Raw genomic sequence first — 26,885 nt, 5'->3', positions numbered from 1 at the left:
AAATCTTAAGAAAATAGTAATTTGATGTTAAAATGAAACAAATCATACAATACTCGAACTAACACAGTAAACTTAGTGATTGACAGTGTTTTATATTCTAGTAATTCATGGAAAGGCACAAATATACAAACTCATGGCAAGAAAATCAATGGCATGGAAAAGTTTACTGATGGATGAGTGATTTATGGTTCCTTGTTGGTATGCCATTTATAGATCTCAGTTTTGTCATGATCTTTGTTGGTGCTATCGAGATGCATGCATCCCTTTCGGGTTAATGTGATTATTCTATATGGACATTTTGATCTTTGCACATTTTCAAGTTTTAATTTGTTATGACGCATCTATAATAGTTCATGATTTTGTAGGCCCCTCAAAAGACCCAAGACTATGTTGCTCGTGTACTTGGTCTTCCACTTGCAAAAGTAGTTTGCAAGACAAAGCGCATTGGTGGTGGCTTTGGAGGAAAAGAAACAAGATCTGCTTTCATTACAGCTGCAGCTTCTGTGCCATCTTATGTCTTGAGGAGACCTATAAAAATTACATTAGACAGGGATGTGGACATGATGATAACTGGACAGCGCCATAGTTTCCTTGGAAAATACAAGGTATAAAATATGAATGGAATGGTACTCTTTTACCCAGATTCTGTAGATTTATATGTAAGTTAATAAACTAATTCTAGAAAAATGCCAATAGTATGTTGATATGTCTTTCTTGATAACCTTCTTGGAGAAGAAACCAAGTGAAAATCTTATTGCTGCTAAATTGAGTCCAGCCAACTCATGTAAGACAAATGCAACACGTATATGACAACTGCAAAAGCTGCAGGCTCTCTGATTCTTCACATCATTCCCTTTTCTCTGAGTTATACTTTTACTTTTAGTTGTTTCAGTCCCATCAATGCTATGTATCATAGATAAGGATGGACTAGAAAATCTAATCCACTGAGTGACCTTGCTTTAAATGTTAAACATTTGGATTCCTGTCCTGAAACATGACTATAATCCTAGTTTGAACTCTGGACTAATATCCAAGTGATGGTTATGGTTGTGAACTGAATTTTCTCATTATAAACGGCTAAAGATTGATCCCAAACTTTTGGTACTCATCTCAAAATGCTCCCAAGACTATTTTTGGTTAGTTGTGTGGTGCATGTGCAACAATGAATCACAATTGACCCATACAATTTACACTAGCACCATGGAAATTGGTATCTGCATGACAATTATCAACGCCATGGACACTAGATATGGAATTCAAAGGAACTGGAGCTCTTTTGAGTGATCACCTGATGATTCTTTAGAGGCCTAGTTATGTTCAAGCTGCGAATGGACCAAGCTTCTATTGACTCGATCTAGATTAATCTCACATATCATGATTCATGAGCTAAATTCAATTTGCCAATGTACGAACTTCAAATAGGTCTAGAGTGACAATCTAAGTTCTGAGTGGCATGGCTGAATTGTTGTTCTTTCTTTATGGCTGCCTACAGTATGCTAGGGTTGTAGAAACATACTTTGATTTATACCCAGTGCATCTGCACCACCATCCTTATTGTTGTGCTTATGCTGGTATCAAATATTAATACGAGTAAAGTCATTTTGAGTCAAACCATGTCAGGCCATCTCAAGATTCGGTCCTTTTCAAGTTATCACTTTAGATTAACATTTAAAATTTCTGTCCAATTCTGACATCAGGAATCCATCAGACTAGCATGATGCCACTTCCATACCATACTTCCCATATTAGTTACATATACTTGACATAAAGGGTTAAAATGAATGAACAACCAGTTTTAGATACGATTCTTCTGCTGTAAACTATGGACTGCCAGAAATGTGGCAGTCTGTCTATGGACTGCCAGAAATTTGGTAGTCTTTCTATTGGTCCATGCTTGGACTGGTAAACTTCTACCCAACGGGGTAGTATGATCCAAATTCTTTTCTCTTTGCTGATGTGGCTAACCAAAATCTGAGTTCACATACCTCCACATCAGCAAAAATTTAATGAATCTTCTACTTATATGATGGCCCAGTTAAGAGATTATGGTTAACTCTTCAATATTATAGAGGAAGAGACTATGAGCTAACCAATAGATTAGATTTTTGTTTACCAAGGGTTGGGAGTCCAATTCCATCACTTTCTGTTTATCCTAATAATGCTGAGCTAGCGCTGACCAGCCTTCTGCTATTTCCTCATTGGTTGCATTTAGGGGATAAGTAATCAACCGTGTTTTGTTCACACTTTGTTATCAAATTTGAACTCCAGCAGATCAAATTTATTTTGGTAGCTTTGTCTTTGCCTTTTTCATTTAACTGTGACTATGATGCCCAGTTTGGTAAGTGTATCATCTTTTGGTTGCAGCATGAAATTTCAATTGTCAATTCTATGTGCTCGAGACATTCTAGATAATTTTAAATCTTGTAACATGTAATTTCTTTGTTAAATAGAATAAGAAGTCCTTTAACACTACTTATACAATGAGCATTGTCAAATTTGTTTGGATTTCAAAAGTGGAGATGCAAATTCTTTCCTTTGCCTCTACATCTCCATTTTCTTTGTATAGTTTCTTTTATTTTGCAACTTCGTGCATCAGAGTTAATGAATTGTATTATTTCCTCAGATTGGTGCAAAAATTTTAAAAATTGATGGACCAACTTTATGGTTAAAACTTTGTCGCTAAATTATTATCTTCTACTCAGTGCTATAATAAGATGTTAACTATGACAATCCTAGGTTGGGTTTACAAATGCTGGGGAGGTTTTGGCAATAGATCTCCAACTTTACAACAATGCTGGGAACTCATTAGACTTGTCTGCTGCAGTCCTTGAGCGTGCTATGTTTCATTCTGACAATGTTTACAATATTCCAAATATGAGAATTACAGGGGATGTTTGTTATACCAATTTTCCAAGTAATACAGCCTTCAGGGGATTTGGAGGTCCTCAGGGAATGCTTATTGCAGAAAACTGGATTCAACGGATTGCTATGGAGCTTCAAAAAAGTCCTGAAGAGATAAGGGTAGGGTTTTTTTGGTTAACATGATTATCTCTTGAAATAGTTCTATCTCATGGTGATTTTTCATTATCTCTCAAAAATTCATTGGTGTTGCATCAGGAGCTTAATTTTCAAAATGATGGCTGTATGCTGCATTATGGTCAAGTTCTTCAATCATCTACTGTGAGCCAGCTGTGGGATCAATTAAAGCAATCATGCTCTTTTGTAAGGACTCGGGAAAATGTCAATATGTTTAATCTCCACAACCGGTGGCGTAAGCGTGGAGTTGCGATGGTTCCTACGAAGTTTGGTATATCATTCACTACCAAATTCATGAACCAGGTAATGGATTTCTTGTTTAGTTTCCAAATTATCATTTGCTCCTTTCCATGTGAATCTAATCTATGCATAAAATAAATGTACTTTATTTTTATTTTTTTCGTACTTGAACTAGGGTGAGTCATGACTTCTCTATGACTCTATAGACTATAGCTCAACTTATAGAAACATTGATGTTGCACAGTAGGAGGATACTAAATTTATGTTTCATTCACGATATATATTTTTTCAATTTCCCTTTCTGCGAAATGGAGAATGAAAAATAAATATAATTCTCCTTTGAAAACTTGTAACATTCAAAAATTGGTTTGGTATACAAAAATAAAACTAGTGTTCATGGAGATATAACTGTGGAAACATTTTGGTTGATAGAAATATGACTAATTATGATAGCCAATTAGCATTTAAATAGTAGATTAATAAATATATTCAAGTAGATTAATAAATGTTAAGTCATAATGGTTTTTTTCTATTTATTATACAAAAATTCTAGTATATTATTTAATATTCTCTTAATAGAATATAAAAAAAGGCAACCCGGTGCACAAAGCTCCCGCTATGCGGGGTCCCGGGGAAAGATCCATTGTACGCAGCCTTACCCTGCTTTTTGCAAGAGGCTGTCTTTAGGATTCGAACTCGTGATCTTTTGGTCACAAAGCAACAACTTTACCATTGCTCCAAGGCTCCCCTTCAAATTCTCTTAATAGAATATGATCTTTAAAAAATAATAAGAATGTTATGATATTATAAGATAATGATATTATATTCAAGATTTAGAATCTCGACTTGTGCCGAGGTTTCAATCTCAAACTAGTACAGTTTTGGTATTTTTTTTATTTATATATACTATTATTTATATATAGTAATTATTAAATAAATATGTTGATGGTGTATAATTAAAAAATAAGTTGTAAATTGATTTTATATAAGTTATCCATTATTGAACAACTTAATATTGTTAGAAAAAATAATTAAATATAGTTTTCTTTAAAGAAAATTGATCTATCAATAATTCAAATTAAAATTGATACATCATAATATGTTACCTTACTAATACCAAAGGAGTGACGTAAATTAGATGAATATTCTTGTAACATTCTGCTACCGTTAACTCTATAGTTTTCAATGCTCAGATTAAATAAACATAACTATATAAATTAATACAAAGATGCTATTTTATATATAATTAACCATTTATTCATTTAATTAATTATTAATTTAAATAATATATATTTAAATTAGTAAAACAATTATCATAATATCAATTAAACATTAAAATGGTAAAAAAAAATACAAAATAATAAAAAAATTATCAAAATATAAATATGATTTATTAGATTTATTTTAGAATTTTTAAATAAAATTTAAAACTATAAAAAATATTTTGGAATATCAATTAATAAAATTTATTATTATTTTTTAAAGTTTTAAATATATTTTTTTATATATTTTATTGGGATGATTTAATTAGAGTTTATGAAGCCTTTTCGAAATATCACATTTAAGTTGGAAATTGTTTGAATTAATTAAATCGCGGTTTTAATTTTCTTGAAACAGGAGCATTGCGCGCGTCGCGAGACGCTTCCGGTGGTGCGGTGTCCTCCGAGACGCCTCCGATCCACCTTCTGTCGCGTGACGCACGTGATGACGCATGTGAAATTGTCACACCTACTGGGCTGGTTTTGCTCCTCAGAATCGTGAAAACCATTCATGCTGTCACGCCCCAGAGGAGTCCTTGTCCGAGAAAATTTCGGCAGCATCTCCCCTGTACGGTGGACAATCTGAAACTTTTCTACATCTCACAAATACCTCAGCCACAGGCGGCTGGAATAATAACAACAAAATAAAACATCATCACGCAGTTATATATAATCAAACAAAGTAGTAATACTCTGACTCAAAAACCACCCTACTGAACTACACTCGTAAAGCTCAAACCGCCAACCAGGCAGGCATGTAGTAGAATAAAAACCAAATCCAAATCCATCGATATAATAAAATCTATACCATGTCCATAAGTAAATAAATCCAGAACATAACAAGTTCAAACAGTCTAGAACAAAAAAAAAGGAACCAAACGAAAAACCAATCACATCCTCGAGGTCTGCAGGGACCAGCAACGGGAACTCTCTCCTGACAGCATCAACCTGAAAATATCAACAATGGAGACGGGGTGAGTCCAACACTCAGCAGGTACAATTGATATGCAAAGTAAAGAAATAACACCTAAGACTAATCACGCAGATCTCGATAAAAGAAAGATAAAATATGATCCAAGTAAACAGAGAGAAACTGACTAACCAGACTCGAGTATAAGGACAAACAATCCGAGTGGTATAGGAATCCTGTGTGCATGCCAAACATAGGTATCAAACAATACGCAGATATAAACGCAGAAGCACAAACAAGCAATAAACGATCACGTATGATGCCAACGATGACGGCCCCTGGTCACCCCGACGCCACGATCATCTCATACAAAAGTGAGGCCGAGTGGGTAGGGCTGACAATGCACTCTGTCGTCACTACTCCCGATGAGTGACCGAGTGGACGGACGTCCGAGTACACCTATCCTCCTACCCTAAATCATAGATGGAGAGCGCAATGCCTCAACTCCCGGTACACGAGGAATTCCTGCCGGATAACACGTTGTGTCACACTACCCATGAGCGGACCAACGGTGCCTAACAGAGTCCCTGCTGCAACACACTCTGCCTGAATCGACCACTAACCCATGAGTGGTGGTGTGTGCAGATCCATGTAACTGGCGATGTGCTCAACAATAATGGAGCAGACTATCGCACAGCATGCAATCATGCAAATGATGCATGGCAATAACCATATAAACATCCTGACCTAATCCATATATATAGAAAAGTGCACCCTAGGTCAACGAATCATATCGAATCAAAGGTACACAGAAGGTATAAAAACCTAGGTCCTGAACATGGTGAAGCATGATATATCACTACCCCCTATAAGCATGTATAAACAGGTAAAATATACATGAGATGCAAATCAATCAATCAATCAAGCACGTACTAAGATTTGGGTAGTGATTAACCGAAACAGATAAGAAACACAATTAATGCAACATGTTAATTCCATTACTAAGCATATCAAAGACAAAAACTCAAAAGTACCCGCCTCCGATAAAATGGTCCAAATCTGACTCCGAGATACTCGTCTCGCGTCAAAGTCCTGTAATACCAAACATATACGATTATTTAGCTAAATTCCTATAAATAGCTAAATAAATTCTTTAACCCTAAATTAGGGCAAAAACCCTAATTCCAAAAACACATAAACCTAATCAACCGACACATGAATAATCATCTAACAAAAATCAAGTACACTACGATCTACAACTAAGCAAATGCTTAATCCAGATACCCAATAAACCTTACCTACTCTCACAGCCACTGTTATTAATCCACAATTAGGGATAGTGCCGCCAAAAAGGAGTAGCCGCTGTTGGAGACCAGGACCCTACAATCAGAGACCACCCAACATAGTACTGCTCACGGTAAAACACAAAACAAAGCACAAAAAGGAAAAACCAACTCTAAACCCTCACCTTCAATCACTGCTAAGACACGACACAGAAAAATGGAACCACGGTGTCGGCTCGATCAAACTGACAGAGAGATCAGTGAGGGCATCAGCAACTGGGGCGGCAGTGTGCAGCGGTGAAGAGGCTAGGGCAGAGGTGGGCGGCGGTGAATCTAGGGCATGGCTCAGTGGAGGAGGCCAATGCTAGGGCTCGGCACAGTGGAAGAAGTCGGCGGAGGAGGGCTCGCTAGGGCAAGCGAGGAAAAGGTGATCGGCTTCGGCACAGAGGATCGGCCGAGGAGAGTGGCTGGTGATCGGGGAACTAGGGCTCGGCTCTGCCCTTGGTTGAAGTTGTGCACCGGGAAGGAGAGAAACGAGGGGGTCACAAGCCCGAGAGGAGAAATCTGTCGGAGAACTAGGACCGAGGAGAATAGCTCGGCTTCACCGAGAATAGGAGAAGATAAAGGGAGGAACCGCCGTGGCCGGCGGTTAGGGCACCGAAGGAGAAGGCGCGCGGCGGCGGCTCGGGTTCGGCGACAAAAGCAGAGGAAAAGAAATAAAAAAATAAAAAGGAAAAGGATATATATAAATATAATCTTTTCCTCGCTTAAATCGGGTAGCCTAAACAGGCTTTTCCGGACCCCGTTCTTGTTCCCGTTAACTCGTCCATACGAGCTCCAAAAAAATTCCCGAAAAATTTCCAAAAATTCCGGAAAATTCCCTTATTAATATTCGCCTATTTTCGGTATTTTACATTCTCCCCCACTTATAAAAATTTGGTCCCCAAATTTCGTTATCTACCATCAGCAATTACTAACAACAGATATAGAGTATAAATGCTGAACGGTAAATAAATCACATACCTCAAGTAAAAAGATGGGGATATCGAGCTCGGATAGTGTCCTCGAGCTCCCAAGTAGCCTCCTCGTCCGAGTGATGCTGCCATCCGACTTTAATCAGCCGGATAGTCTTGTTCCGCAACTGACGCTCTTCCCGGTCGAGAATCCGTACCGGAACCTCCTCATATGTAATGTCAGGCTGGACAGGAATTGGAATATCTGTCAGCACATGTGTCGGATCAGGTACATATCTCCTCAGCATGGATACATGAAATACATCGTGCACGGGGACGGTGGTAGTGCCAGAAGCTACTGCTCCGATCCTCTCAAATATCTCGAAAGGACCAATATACCATGGAGCTAGCTTACCCCGAAGGCTAAACCTCTTCACCCTTTCGTGGGTGAAACTCGCAGAAATACTGTCACCAACAGAGAATTCTAGTGGTCTGCGTCTCCGATCAGCATAACTCTTCTGATGATCCTGCGCCTCTGACATCCTCCGTCTGATAGTACGGACCAACTCTGCATCCTGCTGAACTCTATGAGGTCCCAACAACTGGGCCTCTCCAACCTCATCCCAAAGGACGGGTGTCCGACAAGGTCTACCATACAACGCCTCAAACGGTGCCATCTGGATAGCCGAATGGAAGCTGTTGTTGTAGGCAAACTCTACTAACGGCAGATGGTCCTCTCAACTGCCTCCGAAATCCATAACACATGACCTCAGCAGGTCCTCTAAAATCTGAATGGTCCGTTCTGACTGTCCATCTGTCTGTGGATGGAAAGATGTACTGAAACGAAGCTGTGTGCCCAAGGCCTGCTGCAGACTCTGCCAGAAACGAGACGTGAACCGTGGATCTCTATCCGAGATGATACTCAACGGAACACCATGTAATCTGATGATGTTCCGACAATACATATCTGGCAATCGATCCAGGGGATCAGTCCTCCGAATCGCTAAAAAGTGCGCGGATTTGGTTAATCGATCAACGATTACCCAAATCGCATCATGACCTCGTCGTGTCCTCGGCAACCCTACCACAAAGTCCATGGTAATGTGATCCCACTTCCACTCGTGAATAGGAATCCATGAAGTAACCCTGTAGGTCTCTGGTGCTCATTCACCGCTAACAAACAAGACACCTAGCTACGAAATCCGCGATGTCTTTCTTCATGCTGCTCCACCAATAGGAACGCCTCAAGTCTCGATACATACGGGTCCCCCGATGGATCGAATCGAGAATGTGTGCCTCAAGTAGCTCTGTAAGACCGGATGAGACCGAGGTACATAATCCGCCTCGGAAGTATACGATACCCTCCTCGTCTCGTAAACTGGTCACGCCTGGAAGCTATCTCGATCGCTAATAAACCGCAAATGCCGATCATCGGCTCGTGCCTCTGGATCCTCGTCCGATCGACGATCGAGCAACCATGGTAACAAGAATACCCTCCTCTGTCCCCTGCTCCTCAAGATCTAACTCAGAAACTCGAATCAAGTCCGTGATCAAGTCCCAAAGTCCCTCTGGACTTCGAGAGTATTCGCAACCACATTAGCTTTCCGTGGTAGCTAATGGTACAATCATAGTCCTTCAGAACTCCATCCATCTCCTCCGTCAAGATTAAGCTCCTTTCGAGTGAAAATATATTTGAGACTCTTATGATCGAGAATCTCAAATGTGATACCATATAAATGATGTCGCCATAGCTTGAGCAAAGATGATGGCGGCTAACTCCAGATGTCAATGGGTAGTTCTTCTCACGCTCCTTTAGCCGACGAGAAGCATAAGAGACTACTCCGCCGTGCTGCAGCCCAAACCCTGAAGAGATGCGTCGGTGTAAAGTACAAATCCATCCTCTCCAGAAGGTAAAACCAAAACTGGAGCCGACACTAATCTCCGCTTCAGCTCCTGAAAGCTGGTCTCGCAATCCTCTGTTCATATGAACTTCACGCCTTTCCGGGTAAGACGTGTCAGTGGCATAGCAATACGCGAGAAACCCTCGACAAAACGTCGGTAACATCCGGCCAATCCACGTGTCGACGGTGAATCTAGGGCATGGCTCAGTGGAGGAGGCCAATGCTAGGGCTCGGCACAGTGGAAGAAGTCGGCGGAGGAGGGCTCGCTAGGGCAAGCGAGGAAAAGGTGATCGGCTTCGGGCAGAGAAGGCGTCGGGAAGAAGTCGGCGCTAAGGCTCGGTTGCCGGCACAGAGGATCGGCCGAGGAGAGTGGCTGGCGATCGGGGAACTAGGGCTCGGCTCTGTCCTTGGTTGAAGTTGTGCACCGGGAAGGAGAGAAACGAGGGGGTCGCAAGCCCGAGAGGAGAAATCGGTCGGAGAACTAGGACCGAGGAGAATAGCTCGGCTTCACCGAGAATAGGAGAAGATAAAGGGAGGAACCGCCGTGGCCGGCGGTTAGGGCACCGAAGGAGAAGGCGCACGGCGGTGTCGGGGAGAAGAAGGAAAGGGGTGCGGGACGGCTCGGGTTCGGCGACAAAAGCAGAGGAAAAGAAATAAAAAAATAAAAAGGAAAAGGATATATATAAATATAATCTTTTCCTCGCTTAAATCGGGTAGCCTAAACAGGCTTTTCCGGCCCCCGTTCTTGTTCTGTTAACTCGTCCATACGAGCTCCAAAAAAATTTCCGAAATTTTTTCAAAAATTCCGGGAAATTCCCTTATTAATATTCGCCTATTTTCGGTATTTTACACATGCCGCTCGGCACAAATTTTTAACATATTATATATTGAATATTATATTCTGATAAAATAAATTATGCGGATTAGAATTTTAATAACACTTACCAAAGACGACCAATAGGTTCAACTAACTGTTTCATCTAAATCCAAGCAGGGAGAATGCATGGAAGAGAGTGCACCAAGTTTAGTGCATTGCCAAGAATAATTTGTGCATGCCTACTCATGCATGCTTAGATTTCAAAACTAATTAAGTCTAATTTGGATCAATCGGTTTTGATTGGCCTAGGGCGACATGATTTTGTATGAGAAATCAGATGCAACTTTGATTGGCACAAAATCCACCAAATTTAGTCAAAATTGATCATGCTAAGATGTTGAACAAACTCAAGCTTGCTTTAGGAAGAATCTAGTTTGTCAGCATTTGCCACCTCTCTACCAAGAAGCACCATGGCAACACACGGTAAATTGGCTTTAGTATACATAGAGAATGAGAGAAGTGTGACAAGTTAGAGATAAGAGAATTTGAATTTGATGGGAAACAAGTAGCTCTCATTTAACCTTAATTTGTGGAAATTTTTTTATTTCACCTCTTAGAGTTTACTCCTTTTCAAAATAACTCTAGAGGTTCAAAATCATCAAAACAATGTAGTTTTGAAATTTTATCATTTTAACCTCTAAACATTGTCACCTTCACTTTACAAAAAAGTAATGTGGCACATATGACATACTCATCACATGGTTATTATGTTAATTAATTAAGGGGTTGAAATGACTAGAATTTGAAAATTTTGGAGGGTTATTTTGAGAAAGGGCTAAGGAGTAAACTTTGGGGGAGGGGGCAAATGAAAATATTCCTTTCCCTTATTCTTAATATTATTTACAAATTAATGTCAATGTACATGCAAGATATATCATAATACTATAAAGAACTTATATGCATGCACGTAGCCCCAATGAGTTTGTGAAGTATCTAACAAGTATAAATTGTTAAAGTATCTAATATATAAAAAATGGCAGCACATTGCACAAAGCTTATGCCAATACAGAGTTCCGGGGAGAGTCTATTGTATGTAGTCTTACTCTATATTGCAATAAAACTATAAATATATAAATGCAATAAAAATATATATATACATTTGTTCCAAAACAATACCATTTTTAGTTGTAGTATATGATATTGTTCATTTAATATTCGTTGACTATTTAAAATCATTATTACTAACTTAATATTAATATCTAATAGTATATGATTGTAATAAGTAATAATATGATAGTGAACATAGTGTATAATACCACATGAAAGAAAATTGGATTTTTCAAAATTTAGTGATATATGTTCAGTTAATACTCAATATCAATTAATACTTAATGATTTTTTTTTCAATTTATTATAATTACCAAATTTACTGGCGATCTTAAAATAATTGTTTAAGATTTCGGTGGTTTGCTCGGGTGGAGATTATCTAGCCCAAGAATTTGCTTGAATAGGACAGGCTCTATATCAAGTGCAACTGCTCTTTAGCTTCTCATTGTGAAGCAGTCTAGTGCTATATTATGCTTATTCTAGATGTTTACTCCATTGCCTTATTTAAAGGAGAGACTTAGTAGATGTGCAGGTGAGACACTCTAATATTGTAGACTGTGGATGTAAGAGTAGTCTTTTTGAACCACACTATTTGACGTTGTTAATGTTGCGATTATTTCATATTTATCTGAAATTGAAAGAAATTGGCACGTTTTCTAGTCACCCCTTTTAGTTGTACCACAATGATCTAACAATACCCATATCAGACTGCTAGGAGGGAAAAAAAACATCACCTTTGACTATCACAACAAAGTTGGATGCACTTGAAAGCATTTAGATTGAGAGTGATAGTGCTAATACCTAAAACAATGAACCAAATACCAATTATAAGCAAGGTTTAAAATTTCAATCCATGCCGAGGGCAAGGTTTCGGTCTTGGACTGGAACGATACGGTTTCGGTACCGTATCGTGCCGTGCCGATATAGTTTTAGTATTTTTTAAATATAAAATATATTAATTAAAAAATAAAATATTTAACATAAATATTTTAAAAATAAACAAAATAAACAATATAACAAATAATCTTTAAAAAAAGGGAAAGGGTATGAAAATAGATAAATAAATAAATAAAAATTTTATTATAATTTTTAAATTAAATAAATAAAATATAAAATTAATTAGATAATTTTATTAGGGTTTAATAAAATCTCTTTAGATTATCTCCATCATAGCTAGGAGTTGATTAAAATAATTAACCTAAGTTTAATTAAAAAAAAATCCAAAATTTGACACCATTCGCAAGATCACGCAACTTTTGCGCTGCCGCGGGGTTGCGTGATCCCTCAGCCATGGCCGCAGGGATTGCGTGACTCCTCCGGTATGACCACGGTGGTCATGTGACCCCTTTGCAGCGGCCGCAAAGCCACGTGACGTCTTCGTGGCGGGAGCGGAAGGGTTATGCGACCCCTCCGTTGATGTTGTGGGGTTGAGCGACCCCTCCGCTGCCACCACGACTTCACGCAACACGTCGTAGCTGTCGTGGGTCTGATGCTGGGGTCGTGCTGGTCCCGGGGTCGTGCCAGTGCCGGTGCCGGTCGTAGGGCGGAACGAGATGTTTTGCCCGTTTCGACCATCTCGGCACAACACTTTAAACCATGATTATAAGTCAATTAACCATGAAGGAATGTAAATAACGAGAGTTGTTACATTAGCATATTGGAAGATCAATAACCTAAAAGAACCATGAGTAGCTATGAAGTTATAAGTGTCTTCCTCTTAACCAAATCTGTAGCCTTCATTAGCAAATTTAATTTTGGTGATTTCCATGATCAAACTAGAGAGTACAAAGGAATCATGCATATCACTAATATGGAGCTCGCTAGCTAATTCCTAATATATGAAATGAGTGCTTAATGATGCTGCGAGCTTCCTTGACACAATCATGAAGTTTAACTACTGCATATTGCTAAAAGTATTATTTTATTACATTATGTTATATATTTGAATATTTTTTTGATAAAATAATATTAAGTCAGTTATTATTGAATTATTTTATCGTTGGATGTATATTTAATTTTTCCACACTTTTTGTATTTTTCTTTAATTAGTTTTTTTTTAGAAAACTACTTCTATGCAATTTTTTTTCTTTCCATATTTCAATTTCTTTTTATATATATTTTAAGATCTCATCCAAAGAAATCAACTTCCCAAACACTTTTTTAATTTATTTCAGTTCTTATGAAAATGAAAAGTTGAAATTGGGTGAAAATGTAAAACCAAACAAGGCCTAAATACCCTAATAACTGACATCATTATCCTTGCTTTTATTTTACAGGCTGGTGCACTAGTCCAAGTCTATACTGATGGGACAGTTCTTGTGACACATGGAGGTGTTGAGATGGGACAGGGCCTACATACAAAAGTTGCACAGATAGCTGCATCATCCTTCAATATTCCTCTTAGTTCTGTTTTTATATCGGAAACAAGTACTGATAAGGTATATTTTTCTTAAGTTTGTCATGGGATATTAGAAGGTGACAATAAACATGCATCCTTTGGATATTAGATATCTTAATTTGTCTGTTCATTAGCTCAAAGAAAGTTTTGTAGGTTCCTAATGCATCACCAACAGCAGCTTCTGCCAGCTCAGACATGTACGGTGCTGCTGTTTTTGACGCTTGTGATCAAATAAAGTCACGAATGCAACATATTGCTGCTAGGAATCCACATTCTTCTTTTGCTGAGGTGATACTTTGAGGAGTAACAATTGCAATTTAGTTTGAATTTGATGGACAAAATTCTCACTCTACAACTTCTTAAACTATTAACTAATAAGTTATTGCCGTACAATTAAATTTTATGTTCTCGTAAGTTTGTTTCTTAATATGTTTTTATGGATATATTTTATTATGAAATTCTTTTGAGATTTGATTCGTTGTTGTTTTAATTTATTTTATCTTTATATAGTGTCCTTTATGCTAGATTTTCGAAACGTCTTTGAAATTAGTTTGTAATATCCTGCTTATATATATTAAACTTAATTAAACCAATAAAATGGGAACTTCTACTTCATGCAGTAATTTGCATTATTCTAATTTTTCTTGCTTCAATTAAGTATATATTCATTTCCTTAGTAACATTTGATGGATATCCTTTAATTTATGGTGGCTAGGGACTGGAATGTATAACTTAAGCTTCTTTTGGGCAATTAGCCTTGAGAATCCTAACTTTTTAAAAATTTACCCAAATGCATCCTTTTTTAACATAATCCTCTTGGGAGGTTTTCTTTCTTTGAAATGCCATTTTGCCCTCGAGGGTAATAAAGAGTGGTTCTGTCACTTGAATATAAGTGTAGTATACTGCAAACTTTGTTTACACTTGAGGCGAGATTTAACTTGGGCATAATATGCCACCAAAGTAATAATCTCCTGTTAGTTGTAGTTATCCTAAATGCCAATTCTGACCCTTGTAGTATGGCCAATATACAGATATTTTAGGATGGTACTATGAATGTGCATGAGCATTAACAAGTGTATTCTTGATGACATAAGATAGAAACTGATTCCATCAATCAATTTCAATATTTAATGTAAAGTTGGATCTTATCCCTCCAGTACGCTCTGAAATACTACTACTGAGGACCAAATTGGGCTCTATTGAAATATATAACCTGAGGCATGTAAATGTATATGCAATAAAAATGATAATCAATATTAATGTGACATTTTGATGAGCATTCATTCATAACTGTAGTAGTTCAATATTATTGAGAAGTATCCTATTTTAGTAAATACCCTATTTCTCTTGTTAATTCTTGGAAAACTTTTATGTGACTTCTACCAGTTAGCAAAAGCATGCTATTTGGAAAGGATAGACCTCTCTGCTCATGGCTTTTACATTACACCTGACATTGGTTTTGACTGGAAAGATGGAAAGGGTTCACCATTCAGTTATTTCACCTTTGGAGCTGCATTTGCAGAAGTTGAGATAGACACTCTCACTGGAGATTTTTACACAAGGGAAGCTGACATTATCATGGACCTTGGTCATTCCCTTAATCCAGCAATTGATGTTGGACAGGTGCTCATCATAACCAATTTTAATTGTTTTTTTCTTCTCATCTAAAAATATTATTTTTTTGTAGTTATTATCAAATTCGTCATTTCCCTTGAATGAAATTCATATTCATCCTTAATACTCACTGCAAATTGCCATCAATTTCATATTTATTAAGTTGAATGGATTTTAAGTCTCTTCAGTAGTATTATGCATGTTTAAGGTAATTATAAGAAGATTTTATGCTTACACCATTAGTACACAACTTTGATGTTTTCTGGATCTAATGCAGTGAAGTTGATTGGTCAGGAAAGATTTAGGATATGATGATTAGGTTTCTCCCTAATCATATCCCAAAATGGTGCTGATAACAAAAACCTTCCTCAGTAAACCAACTCTCTGTCCATCTTGTTTACACTGTCATGAAAATTTTTAATCTATAGACCTTTGTGGGTAATCTGCTAGCTGAATTTTTGCTTGGACCAAGAGTTGAGGAACCAAGCCAATTCTGTTTGGCACTGTCAGAATTTGTTATTTTATTCGCTGACCAATGTCTACGATATTGGCATTGGAGCAACAATATGCAGCGCAAAGAGAGAGGGAATGAGAGGGAGAGATAAAAGACTGAGGGGGAGAAGAATACTTTGGAGAGAGACGGATGGCGGACATAGAGAGTGCAATGAAGGTTGTGATAGAACTATTTAAGCTAATAGAAAAATTCACATTTGGATGAATGAGAAATGTCCAAGTGATCCCACTAAGTACTATATAATGCCCACAATAGATGGCGTGTACTAGAGGTGGTCCGGTCCCTACATATTGTAATAAGAGAAAAAGGAAAAATGCTGAATCACTCAGTAGGAAAGAACACAGGAAGCGTCTGTGATTGAACAGACAGAAGAACTAGTTGTGACAACTTGAAATTCTACTCATTCTTGTAACTTGACTCCTGAACCAATCCTTCCCTGAACTGGTTCAAACTCACCGGTTTGTAGAACTGAGCCAACAACAAAACCTCAGGCCCTAGTAATGGCCCGATCTTAGCTTTAACCTGAAAATACCAATTTCAGACAAAAAATATATAATTGTGCCCTAAATTAAAACTGAAATAATTAGATTATAACACCCTCCCATAATAGGTATTCATTGGTGGAGGTTTGGGCTACTCCACTCCCATAATTTCTCCCATCTATGAAAAGGGTATTTTTCTTGATTGACAATGCTAAGGAGTCTTGTTTACATTGCGAATCGATTTACTAATAATCTCAATCATTTTTGTAGTACATAATATGCTTTTATCTGATATCCATGTTTCTAGAATATAATATTTTTCTTTAGATATTTGCTTGTCAATATGATTATGATATTTTTTCACCAAATTTTTAATTTTCACAAACTAATTTTTCTTACTGTTTTAGGCAATTTTGTAAACCCAACTTTGCGAATATTCTCAAACATTTCTGTAGTACATAATTTGCTTTTATCTGATTTCAATGTCTCTAGAATATAATATTCTTCTTTAGATATTTGCTTGTAGATGAAGGGGAGCCTTGGCGCAAGGTAAAGTTGGTGCCATGTGACCAAAAGGTCACGGGTTCGAATCCTGGAAACAGTCTCTTGTAAAAAGTAGGATAAGACTGCGTGCAATGGATCCTTCTCCGGGACCCCGCATGGCGGGAGCTTTGTGCACCGGGCTGTCCTTTTTTTTTTTTTTAGATATTTGCTTGTAGATATGGTTATGATATTTTTCACCAAATTTTAAATTTTCACAAACTATTTTCTCACTGTTTTAGGCCACTTTGTAAACACAGCATTGCTATACTAGATTACATTCTATATTACCTTTAGAGATTTTCTAAATAAAATTCAGGTTTTCTTTACTTCAAACTTTTAGTGTTACTCTACCATATTAACTCTTTGCTTCCACTTCAATGGCGTACAGATTGAGGGTGCTTTCGTTCAAGGTTTGGGTTGGATAGCACTTGAGGAGTTAAAATGGGGAGATTCAGATCACAAGTGGATTAGGCCAGGCCACTTGTACACTTCTGGGCCTGGAACTTATAAAATTCCTACTGCAAATGATATTCCTCTAAAACTGAAGGTTTCACTTTTGAAGGTACCCAAAAGTATTATATGTTTTATCATCATATTATTTATTGAAATTCAGTGCTCCTTAATGTATTACACACTTAGCTGTTTGTACTTTGAATGCATTGTCGTGCACCATTTGGGTTGACCTGTGAAGATGGTCTTCTCATTATTCAGGTGCCTTACACTAAAACAATTAGATGGTATTATTATAGATAACAACAAAAACTTATTCATGTCAGAAATGAGTGGAGAACAGAAGCATATGAACAGTCAGGTTCCTATAGTTAGGACAAGAAATTTGGTATTCTATGTATGTCTGACTTTATTTTATAATATATTTAAGTGCATTTACTTATTTAGATTCTTATGTGAACTCAGTTCGAATTCCCAAATGCATCACTTGGATTCGAGTCATGTTAAGTTGGGTTGAAGAATTGGCTATGTTGTTTCCAGCTGGTCTTAGATTTTGACATCATGATGATGAATGTAGATCATTTTTAATACATGAATCAGCAACACCTAAAATGAGTTTCTACTTGTATTTTATCTGATTCTATTACTTGGCTTTAGTTACCCTGTTGGATTTAGAGCTTTGCCTTTGTCAGGAAAACTGTAGTGTAATCCCTAATCATTTCCCCTTTGATTGTTTGATGGTACAAGGCCTGAGCACCATGATACCCTCATCATTGTCATCCCAAATCAAAGTAGATACCTCATACGAAAAGACAAATGACAGAATTGCAGAGAGGGGAGACCCGTGATAATCAACCGCTATATATTCATCACCAACATACATAAATAGGCATATATCCTACATTGGTACTTTTCTAGAATTTCATCATGTCCTATATATATATATATATATATATATATATATATATATATATATATATATATGTATATATACTCATGAATAGGCATTATAGTGAATGCAATATAACATTTACTTTCTTCAAATTTAACACATACAACATAAGAACTGATAATGATTGGAAGACACATTGGCATGTTGATTGATAAGGCAGAGACTAAAGATTTTGTAGATCGGGCATTACATCTAGTGCAGAAGCAATCAAAGATGTTTGAATAATTATGAGATGTAGATCATTTAAAATTCGCCTGAATTGGGATTATTTCCAGATGCTAGACAATCTGAAGATTAATAATGATCTAAGCCCTGAATGATCGACAGATTATCAATTATGTAAGACGTGAAAAATAAATGATTTTAAGCATCATAACATTGCTTCCTAACACTGAAATGGTCAAAAGCAATATTTGCAAGTAAACAAAAAATACTAACAAATATTTGTTGGCACAATTTGCGTACTGGACTAAATCTTGTGCTGTTACCGTAGGGTATGCTGTGCTGATCTTCTAATGTGCCAAGATGGCACCGGAACTGAGATTTTAGATGCTGTTTAGAGTCCTATATATGTTATCTCGAAATCATGAGCCTTGTCTATCTTTCATTTTTGTTGAAGCATCCATTGTGCAAGGAAGGATACCAATGGAATAAGAGCATGACATAGTACCGACAGGAAACACAAAAGGGGAACCGATTGTGAAGGCCGTGCCGATATTTCTTTTCAAAATGGTTTCGCTTGTTATTACCGTATGGATCTAGACTTGTATGCACATGTAGGCTTTCTGTGATTCATTTTTGTGCGTACTGTTTGCAGGGCGTTCAGAATACCAAAGCAATTCACTCTTCAAAGGCTGTTGGGGAGCCACCATTTTTCCTTGCCTCTGCAGTGCTGTTTGCTATCAAAGATGCGATCATCGCTGCCCGAGCTGAAGAAGGCTATCACGACTGGTTTCCACTCGATAATCCAGCAACTCCAGAGAGGATCAGAATGGCTTGCATCGATAACTTCACTAAGCAATTCACAACTCCTGAATTCCATCCTAAGCTTAGTATATGATTCTTCTGGTGTACTACTGACTTGTTGATTCTCGTCCTAAGCTTTGCCAGATTATAGTATTAAAGATTAAAACATACTTTGAAAATACCCAAATTGTGTACCTATATTCATTTTTCCTCGCCGCTCATTTGTTTCGCTCGCCAATCGATTGTTATACTAGTAATTAATAATAATAATAATAATAATAATAATAATAATAATTATTATTATTATTAAATGATTAAAATATCTTTAAAAATGATTTTAAAATGTTCTATGATCTAAAATTTATTACTTTGAATATGGTGTATTGAATTTACGTGCAGGTATATAATCAGAAAAACTTAGATAAATATATATAGGATCTTATTTCATATCATTTTGAGTTTTTTAATTCATTAGTCGGATTTGGTTAAAATCGATTTATGAATTTAGAGAATTTAAAATGATATGGAATAAGATTGTTTGTTTAATTTTTCTGAATATACATCATATCATATTGAGAGTGATGAATTTTTTTATCATAAAATATTTTAAAAGGTTTTTAGTCCATGGATTAATTTTTTTTCATAAAAACATATCAAATCTATTGATTTAATAATCCAACTCGGCAGCAAAATGAACTAAGGGAGGGGTAAAATGAATACTTCAATGTTTGTTACATAATGTGGATATTTTTAAATCTATCTATGCCATTTAGATAATATAAAACTTAAATTACGGGTTCAGCAATTTACTAATATTAATACTTCAATGTGGTTTAAGATTTTAATTTTTAAAAGCTAATTGCTAATAATTCATAATAAAATTATTCATTACTTTTTGTATTTATAATATATTTCAAAGCATACTTAAAAAATTATAAATTTTATTGGGTAAAAATGAAATGGACGTCTCAAATTAATTAAATCATTAAAGGGCATTTAAAAAAAAAAAATCAAAAAGTCGTTTGGCTTTTTGGAAGAATGTTCTTATTTTCAACGGTAATTTACCAAAAGACGTACTAGATTTAATGTATTTATCAAAATGTACACCACGATTTTATATTTATCAAAAAGCGCAGTTTACCAAAATCAATTCCCAGATTACCCCTCTGGCTAACCTGACAACCGCCTTTTTCAAACACATTTTTCTAAGCATCCAAGCTGAAATTAGAATTGAAAAATAATTTGTGGTTCGGATGCACGTCTTCTCACCGTCTCTCTCCCTCCATCCCTCTGGGTGGTGTTATAAACTTGAAAGAAATATGAACCCTGCGCTTGCCATTACTGCTCGTGCTGGTTGGCGGGATTGCAATAGACCAGTTAGGTTTATGACATAATGGCGTAAGAGTTGCAAGAGGAGACCAAGGACAAATTAAGTTAAGAACGTCAACCGAGAAGGACAAACTTCTTGCAAGAGGGAAATTAGTAGAAGCACACATTTAAAGATTTAGACATGTATGTATTGATTTTTTTACTGTAAATTAGGATATTGATGGTAAATAAAAATGACAGTATTGGTGGGAAGGGTGGCGGCAAAAAGTGTTGTTATGGTTTATTTTGGTTGTGTGGGGAATAATATTCAACAACACCTGAATTATGATGTAATAGAAGACTTAATCGATTTAAGTCATGTTAGTTTCTGACGTTGATAGTTAAGTATGGCTAAGAATTATTTATTTTTGGTTTAGAGTTTAGTCAGTGGTGGTCCTAGTTTACAAGAAGTATCTGTTTCAAAAGGAGCCTGATATCGATAACGTGTTATGTGGTTAAAACTTTACTTTTACATCAGACTCTTCCTAGTTTGAGCAAAATTACAATTTAACTACAACAATAGATTATGTAGTTGCAAATTTACTAAAATAGTTTGTAATTTATTTATCAGGGATGATCATATAATTGAAGAAATTCTCTCTGAAATATGGAATACTCTTGATGCAAATTCTAGCATTGGACATGCAGCTAATGTAAGAGAAGTATCCAGAACAAATATTCCATCATTTTCGCAGTATAGTTGTATGCCTAACACAAATAGAAATACAAGCAGTAATTTCACATTTGATCTAAATGAAGAAGCTAGTATTCAAGAAGATGAGGTTCTGAACCCGTATGCAACACTTGTTGATTACTATGAGCCTACTTGGAGTGAGGAGGAAGGGTATTATAACCGAAATGGAGAGGAAATGCAATGCAATACAGATGTACAAAAATTCTTTACTGATGATATGCAGATTGAACAATATGAAATATCTCAAGAGCAGTACAGTGACTTAGAGAAGGAGTTCCCAATAGCCGATGATCCATATATTTTAAATTCTCGATTGCTCCAAAGGCCAATTGAAGAGGAAACAGATCAACATGAATTTTTTGTAGGCCAGATATTTCCGTCTCGACAAGAGTTCAAGAATGAACTTGTGAAGCATGCCATGGTTAAACATATGAGATATAACCCAGTTGACACTCAGAAAAATAAAGTAAAAGTTGTCTACTTCAATCAACTGTGTAAGTAGAGAGTAGTTGCCCAGGGGGATGTAGAGTTCATTGTTACGAAATATATAAAGGAACACCAATGTGGCACCATTAGGGAAAGTGCTGATCATCAAGCATGCTCTTCATCCTTTGTAGCTTCTTTTGTTGAAGAGCAATTTCTTGCTAATAAACAATACAAGCCAAGTATGATTATAGCAGATATAAAAGCCAGGTTCGGAGTAATCATATCCTACAGAAAGCATACATAGCTTGAGAGAAAGCGATGAAGAAAGTTGTTGGAGATTATGGCCAAGCATATATAGATCTTCCACTATATCTGCGTAAGTTAAGAGTCAGGGATCCTAAAACCTATGTGGCACTACACAGGAATGGGGTTTGATCCTGTCCGAACGTTGAGTCGATGGACGCTGGGCACGTGGCGCTCTCCGAACTGGTGATGTGGATCTCTGACCGGTCGTATGGATCTCCGGTGAACCTACAAAGAAGTCGGGCCGGGAGGGGGTTCCCGGCGACGACCCTCCGATGCTCAAGTCAGGCAAAAGGAAAATGGTGAAGTGGCTCAAAAGATGAGAAATCGCGTGATTGCGTACCTCCGGTGAAGTCTGAGGGCTCTTATATAGAGCTATAGGGAGGCTTATGCATACCTACCGAGGTGTACACGTATCCTTTACCATACCTTAGTATGAGCTTACCAGAGGAGCATGCCTGACACCATACTGCTACAGTCCGCGCACGTCTTCTGACCTAGTCGTCGAACATGCCTATTGTCAGAAGATGTTCCCCAAAGTCCCCTTGTCCTTTTGTCTCCTCTCCATGCGCCGGTCGTCCATCCGCTCGGCAGGCATCGGTCTGACCGGGAAGATTCACCTCCTTCACATGCTCGGCTGAGACTGTTCGTTCACATCCTTCTGCTTTACGCCTTGGCCGAGCGGGCTTCCCGCTCGGCTCGGCGACCCTGTTCACCATGAGCGTCGGAAACCCGACTTCCCGTCGGGCCAATCGACCCACCCCTTCTCCGATCGGCCGGACCTCATGCTGACCCTTTTAACTTTTGACCTCCACGTGACGTTGACTTCCCTCCAGAGGGGGTCCCCCGACCTTGCTACCGGATCACTTGCCTCCCCTTCAAGTCTAGTCGAAGGAGGCGATTAGTCCGACTGACTGGACCGCCAGTCACGCCGAGCGGCGTCTCTATACAACTATCCTCCGCTCGGCCCCCACGGGGGTAGCTATAACGTCAGTCAACGCCAACATTCCTCGGATCTCTTTGAAATCTGCACCAATCTTCGACATTAAGGCCGGACATGCGTTCATTAAATGCATTCCAGTGACCGGATGCCACGTGGCGTTGCTGCCATCATCGTACGGCGGCGGCGCCGCGGGTGACGAGACCGAGGCGGTTTGAAATGGACGGCCCGATGCGTGCTCCGGTTCCCGTGACCTGCATCCGACGGTGGAGGCCGCTCGGGCTCAACCCTATAAAGCCTTCGCCTTCTCCCCCTCCTTGCCGCATTTGTGCTTTTGCGTGCCCAGAAGCTTTCCTTGCCGTTCCTGATCCGGTGATCTCGTTGCTGCTTCTTCTCTTTCCGGCGATTCCGTGTTCCTCGTCGATCTCCATTCTTCTCTGTAAGGTTCTTCTTCTTTTCTATCTTTGGTTCCTGTGTTTTCTTTGCGTTTCTTTCCCGAGTTTTGATCCTCTAGGCACTGTTTCGTTTGTCATCCTCTTCTTTCTATCATCCGCCTTTCTTCGCCTTTTGTGGTTTCGTCCGTTCGGACAATGGCCGATTCTTCTCAACTTCAAGATCCAGCCCTCGGCTCGTGGTATACCACCATGGAGTCGCGCTTCGATCGGCGCGACGCCGATGTTATGATGGACAATTTTGACATCCCATCTGGCTTTGAAATCATATTACCCTCACCCTCCGCTCGGCCTCACAAACCGCCGCGCGGAGCTTTCTGTGTTTTCCGCAACCAGTTTATAGCCGGTCCGCGCTTTCCCATCCATCCCTTCATCGTAGAAGTTTGTAATTTTTTCGGCATTACGCTCGGAAGCTTAGCCCCTAACACTTTCCGCCTTCTATGCGACGTCGTCGTCTTGTTCAAAATCCACAACATTCCCCTCCGACCGGAGGTCTTCTATTATTTTTATTATCCTAAATAGTCCGAGCTGGGTACTTACATGTTCCAGGCTCAGGCCGGTTTAGTCTTCTTTAATAAACTGTCCTCTTCCAATAAACATTGGAAAGAGTACTACTTCTATCTTCGTCTCCCCGAGCGGGCCTCCTTCCGAACCCAGTGGCAGATCAGACCGCCAACCTCCCCTGAGCTAAAGAGGTTCAAGACCCGACCGGACTATCTTCAAGCTGCCAACATGCTAGCCGGTCTGAAGTTCGAAATCAACAAATTCTTACCTGAAGGGGTGATGTACATATTCGGCCTGAGTCCGATCCGGACTCCCCTTCCGACCGGCTTCGGTAAGAATTTTACTTGTACATTCGCCTTGATTGCTAACTGATTTTCTTCTTTTTCCTTTGCAGCGAACATTGTCATGGAGTCCGTGATGGCCGGCATTTTGAAGAGCAAAGCGGCGGCGCTCGAGGCCGCAGCTGCCAAGGAGATGGAGGCGCTTGGCATTGAGCCGGTCGGCTCACACGAAGGGGAGAGAGGGACGAATGTGGGGGAGTCAACCGCTCAGGCTTCTCTCCCGGAGCCAGCGAGTGACGCAACTTCTGGCCGAGGGCCTTCCGTCCGGGAAGAACGCTCCGCTCAGGAGGAAGAGCGCCCTCTCCGACAAAAGAGGCGCCGCACGGAGACACCACTTCGCTCGGCTACTTCCGCGGTCCATCCGCCCGAGCGGACCACCGTCGATTCTCGCGGCAAAGCCCCAGTGGTGGAGGCGATCTCGTCCGATCGGACCCCATCCCAGCTGGATGCGTCCGCGGACCCCCTCGAGGCCATTCCGATCAACGCCCTTCCGCCGGCTCCCCGCCGAGTCGAACGTTCGGCCATTTTGTCCTAGTTTTCTGCACCGGCCTTCGATCCTTCTCCGGCTTCTGCTCAGACGACTCCCGATCGGCACCGTACCATCAGGGTCTCACTACATCTCCCCACCGAGGAGTTGATGCCCGAGGCCGATCGGCCAACCGCGCTCGAGCACATGATCACAATGAAGGGGCCTCTCGCAGAAATGTGGGCCGACGCTCGGGCACGCGTCTCCATGATTCCACTCAGCAATCTGGCCAACAGCCACATGCAGCAAGCTACTGGGGTAGGCATATTTTCTCAAGTCCTTTACGCATTCTTTCCGATCGGCTACTAACAATCTTGCTTATGTCAGAGATGGGTGGAGGAGATCGAGGTCTCCAATCGTCTGGCTATGGTGGACGAGGAACTAAAGAGGTTAAGGAGTTCGGGCGGCGCGCCCTCCCAGGGTCCTTCATACGCCGAGTTGCAGAAAGAGCTCAAGAAGACCCAAAATCTGCTGGCGGCTGAGCAAAAGAAGACGGCCGATCAGGCCTATACTCTGGGAGAACTTGAGAGACAAGTGAAGACGCTCGATCGGAAGATAAGTCTAGCAACCGAGCGGAAGAAGACGGCCATCTCCGACTTGGAGAAGAAGAACGTCGAGGCGCGGGGCCTGGAGCAACGGGTTAAGGAGCTGATGGATCAACTGGACGGCGAGAAGGTGAGTCGCTCGGCCGAGGCAACTAAGCACAAAGATGAACTGAAGACGTTGCAAGAATCTCTCGAAGCTTCCCAAGTCACCTTCAAGGAATATCAAGAGGTGGAACCTGGCCGAGTCGCAACCCTGAGGCTGAATCACATCCGCTCGACCGAATTTTCTGAAAAAGTATGCGAGCGGATGTATAATGCCTTTGAGCTTGCCATCACCGCCACAACGGACTACCTGAAGTCCAAGGCTCAACTTCCCGACTCCACAACTATCCCGGCCGAAGACTATGTGGCGCTTCTCTCCTCTATCCCGAAGACCATTTATGATTTTCTCGAGTAGTGCCCCTTGTAACCCTTTCGATCGGCCATAAGGGCCTAAATTGTAATGAAGCTACGCCGTATTTTTAGCAACTTAATCTTTTTCTTCTTCTCTTTTTTATTCAATGCTTGTGTCTTCCGATCGGCTTGCAAAAATACTGTCGTTCGCGTCTCCCCCTTCTTTCTTCTTCGTTAATCGTTTCACGAAGTATTCTACATAACCGGGCCGCTCGTCTGAACGCCCCCCGCTTCTTTAAATGGGATTCCCGATAAATGTTCACGAAGTACCTTTGGTTACTTGGCCGATCGGCCAAACGACTCACAAGCTGACTTCTTTATTGTCTTCGTCCGGCCGGAGGGTTTATAGTCGCCGGTTCGACTCTAGCGTTTAACGTCGTCGCTCGACGGTCATCCGACCGGGGGGTTTATAGTCACCGGTCAGACTCTCGATTTTTAACGTCGGAGCTCGACGGTCTTCCGACCGGAGGGTTTATAGTCGCCGGTCCGACTCTCGATTTTTAACGTCGGAGCTCGACGGTCTTCCGACCGGAGGGTTTATAGTCGCCGGTCCGACTCTCAATTTTTAACGTCGGAGCTCGACGGTCTTCCGACCGGAGGGTTTATAGTTGCCGGTTCGACTCTCGATTTTTAACGTCGGAGCTCGATGGTCTTCCGACCGGAGGGTTTATAGTCGCAGGTCCGACTCTGGATTTTTAACGTCGGAGCTCGACGGTCTTCCGACCGGAGGGTTTATAGTCGCCGGTTCGACTCTCGATTTTTAACGTCGGGGCTCGACGGTCTTCCGACCGGAGGGTTTATAGTCGCCGGCCCGACTCTCAATTTTTAACGTCGGAGCTCGACGGTCTTCCGACCGGAGGGTTTATAGTCGCCGGTCCAACTCTCAATTTTTAACGTCGGAGCTCGAT

At 39.7% G+C, this 26,885-nt stretch overlaps 1 protein-coding gene across 2 annotated transcripts in view; it reads left to right on the top strand.

Moving 5' to 3' along the window:
* LOC121985145 (xanthine dehydrogenase-like) overlaps positions 1 to 19,633 on the top strand; it is a 42,730-nt gene extending 23,097 nt beyond the window's left edge. The window contains exons 7-15 of one of the 2 annotated variants that reach the window (XR_006113071.1): positions 366 to 605; positions 2,737 to 3,021; positions 3,118 to 3,339; positions 13,783 to 13,944; positions 14,058 to 14,192; positions 15,291 to 15,527; positions 17,446 to 17,619; positions 18,953 to 19,191; positions 19,277 to 19,418. Coding sequence is in view for 1 of the 2 variants with exons in the window: in XM_042538435.1 (XP_042394369.1) it covers positions 366 to 605; positions 2,737 to 3,021; positions 3,118 to 3,339; positions 13,783 to 13,944; positions 14,058 to 14,192; positions 15,291 to 15,527; positions 17,446 to 17,619; positions 19,277 to 19,519 (1,698 nt within the window). In the remaining variant the exon portion in view is untranslated. Of the gene's footprint in view, positions 1 to 365; positions 606 to 2,736; positions 3,022 to 3,117; positions 3,340 to 13,782; positions 13,945 to 14,057; positions 14,193 to 15,290; positions 15,528 to 17,445; positions 17,620 to 18,952; positions 19,192 to 19,276 lie in introns of both variants that reach the window. The other variant, XM_042538435.1, reaches the window with a different exon arrangement.
* The last annotated feature ends 7,252 nt before the right edge of the window (positions 19,634 to 26,885 follow it).

Source organism: Zingiber officinale, chromosome 5B, assembly GCF_018446385.1.
Source record: "Zingiber officinale cultivar Zhangliang chromosome 5B, Zo_v1.1, whole genome shotgun sequence".
In the NCBI taxonomy this organism is placed as follows: Eukaryota; Viridiplantae; Streptophyta; class Magnoliopsida; order Zingiberales; family Zingiberaceae; genus Zingiber; species Zingiber officinale.
This window is presented reverse-complemented; position numbering and strand designations above follow the sequence as displayed.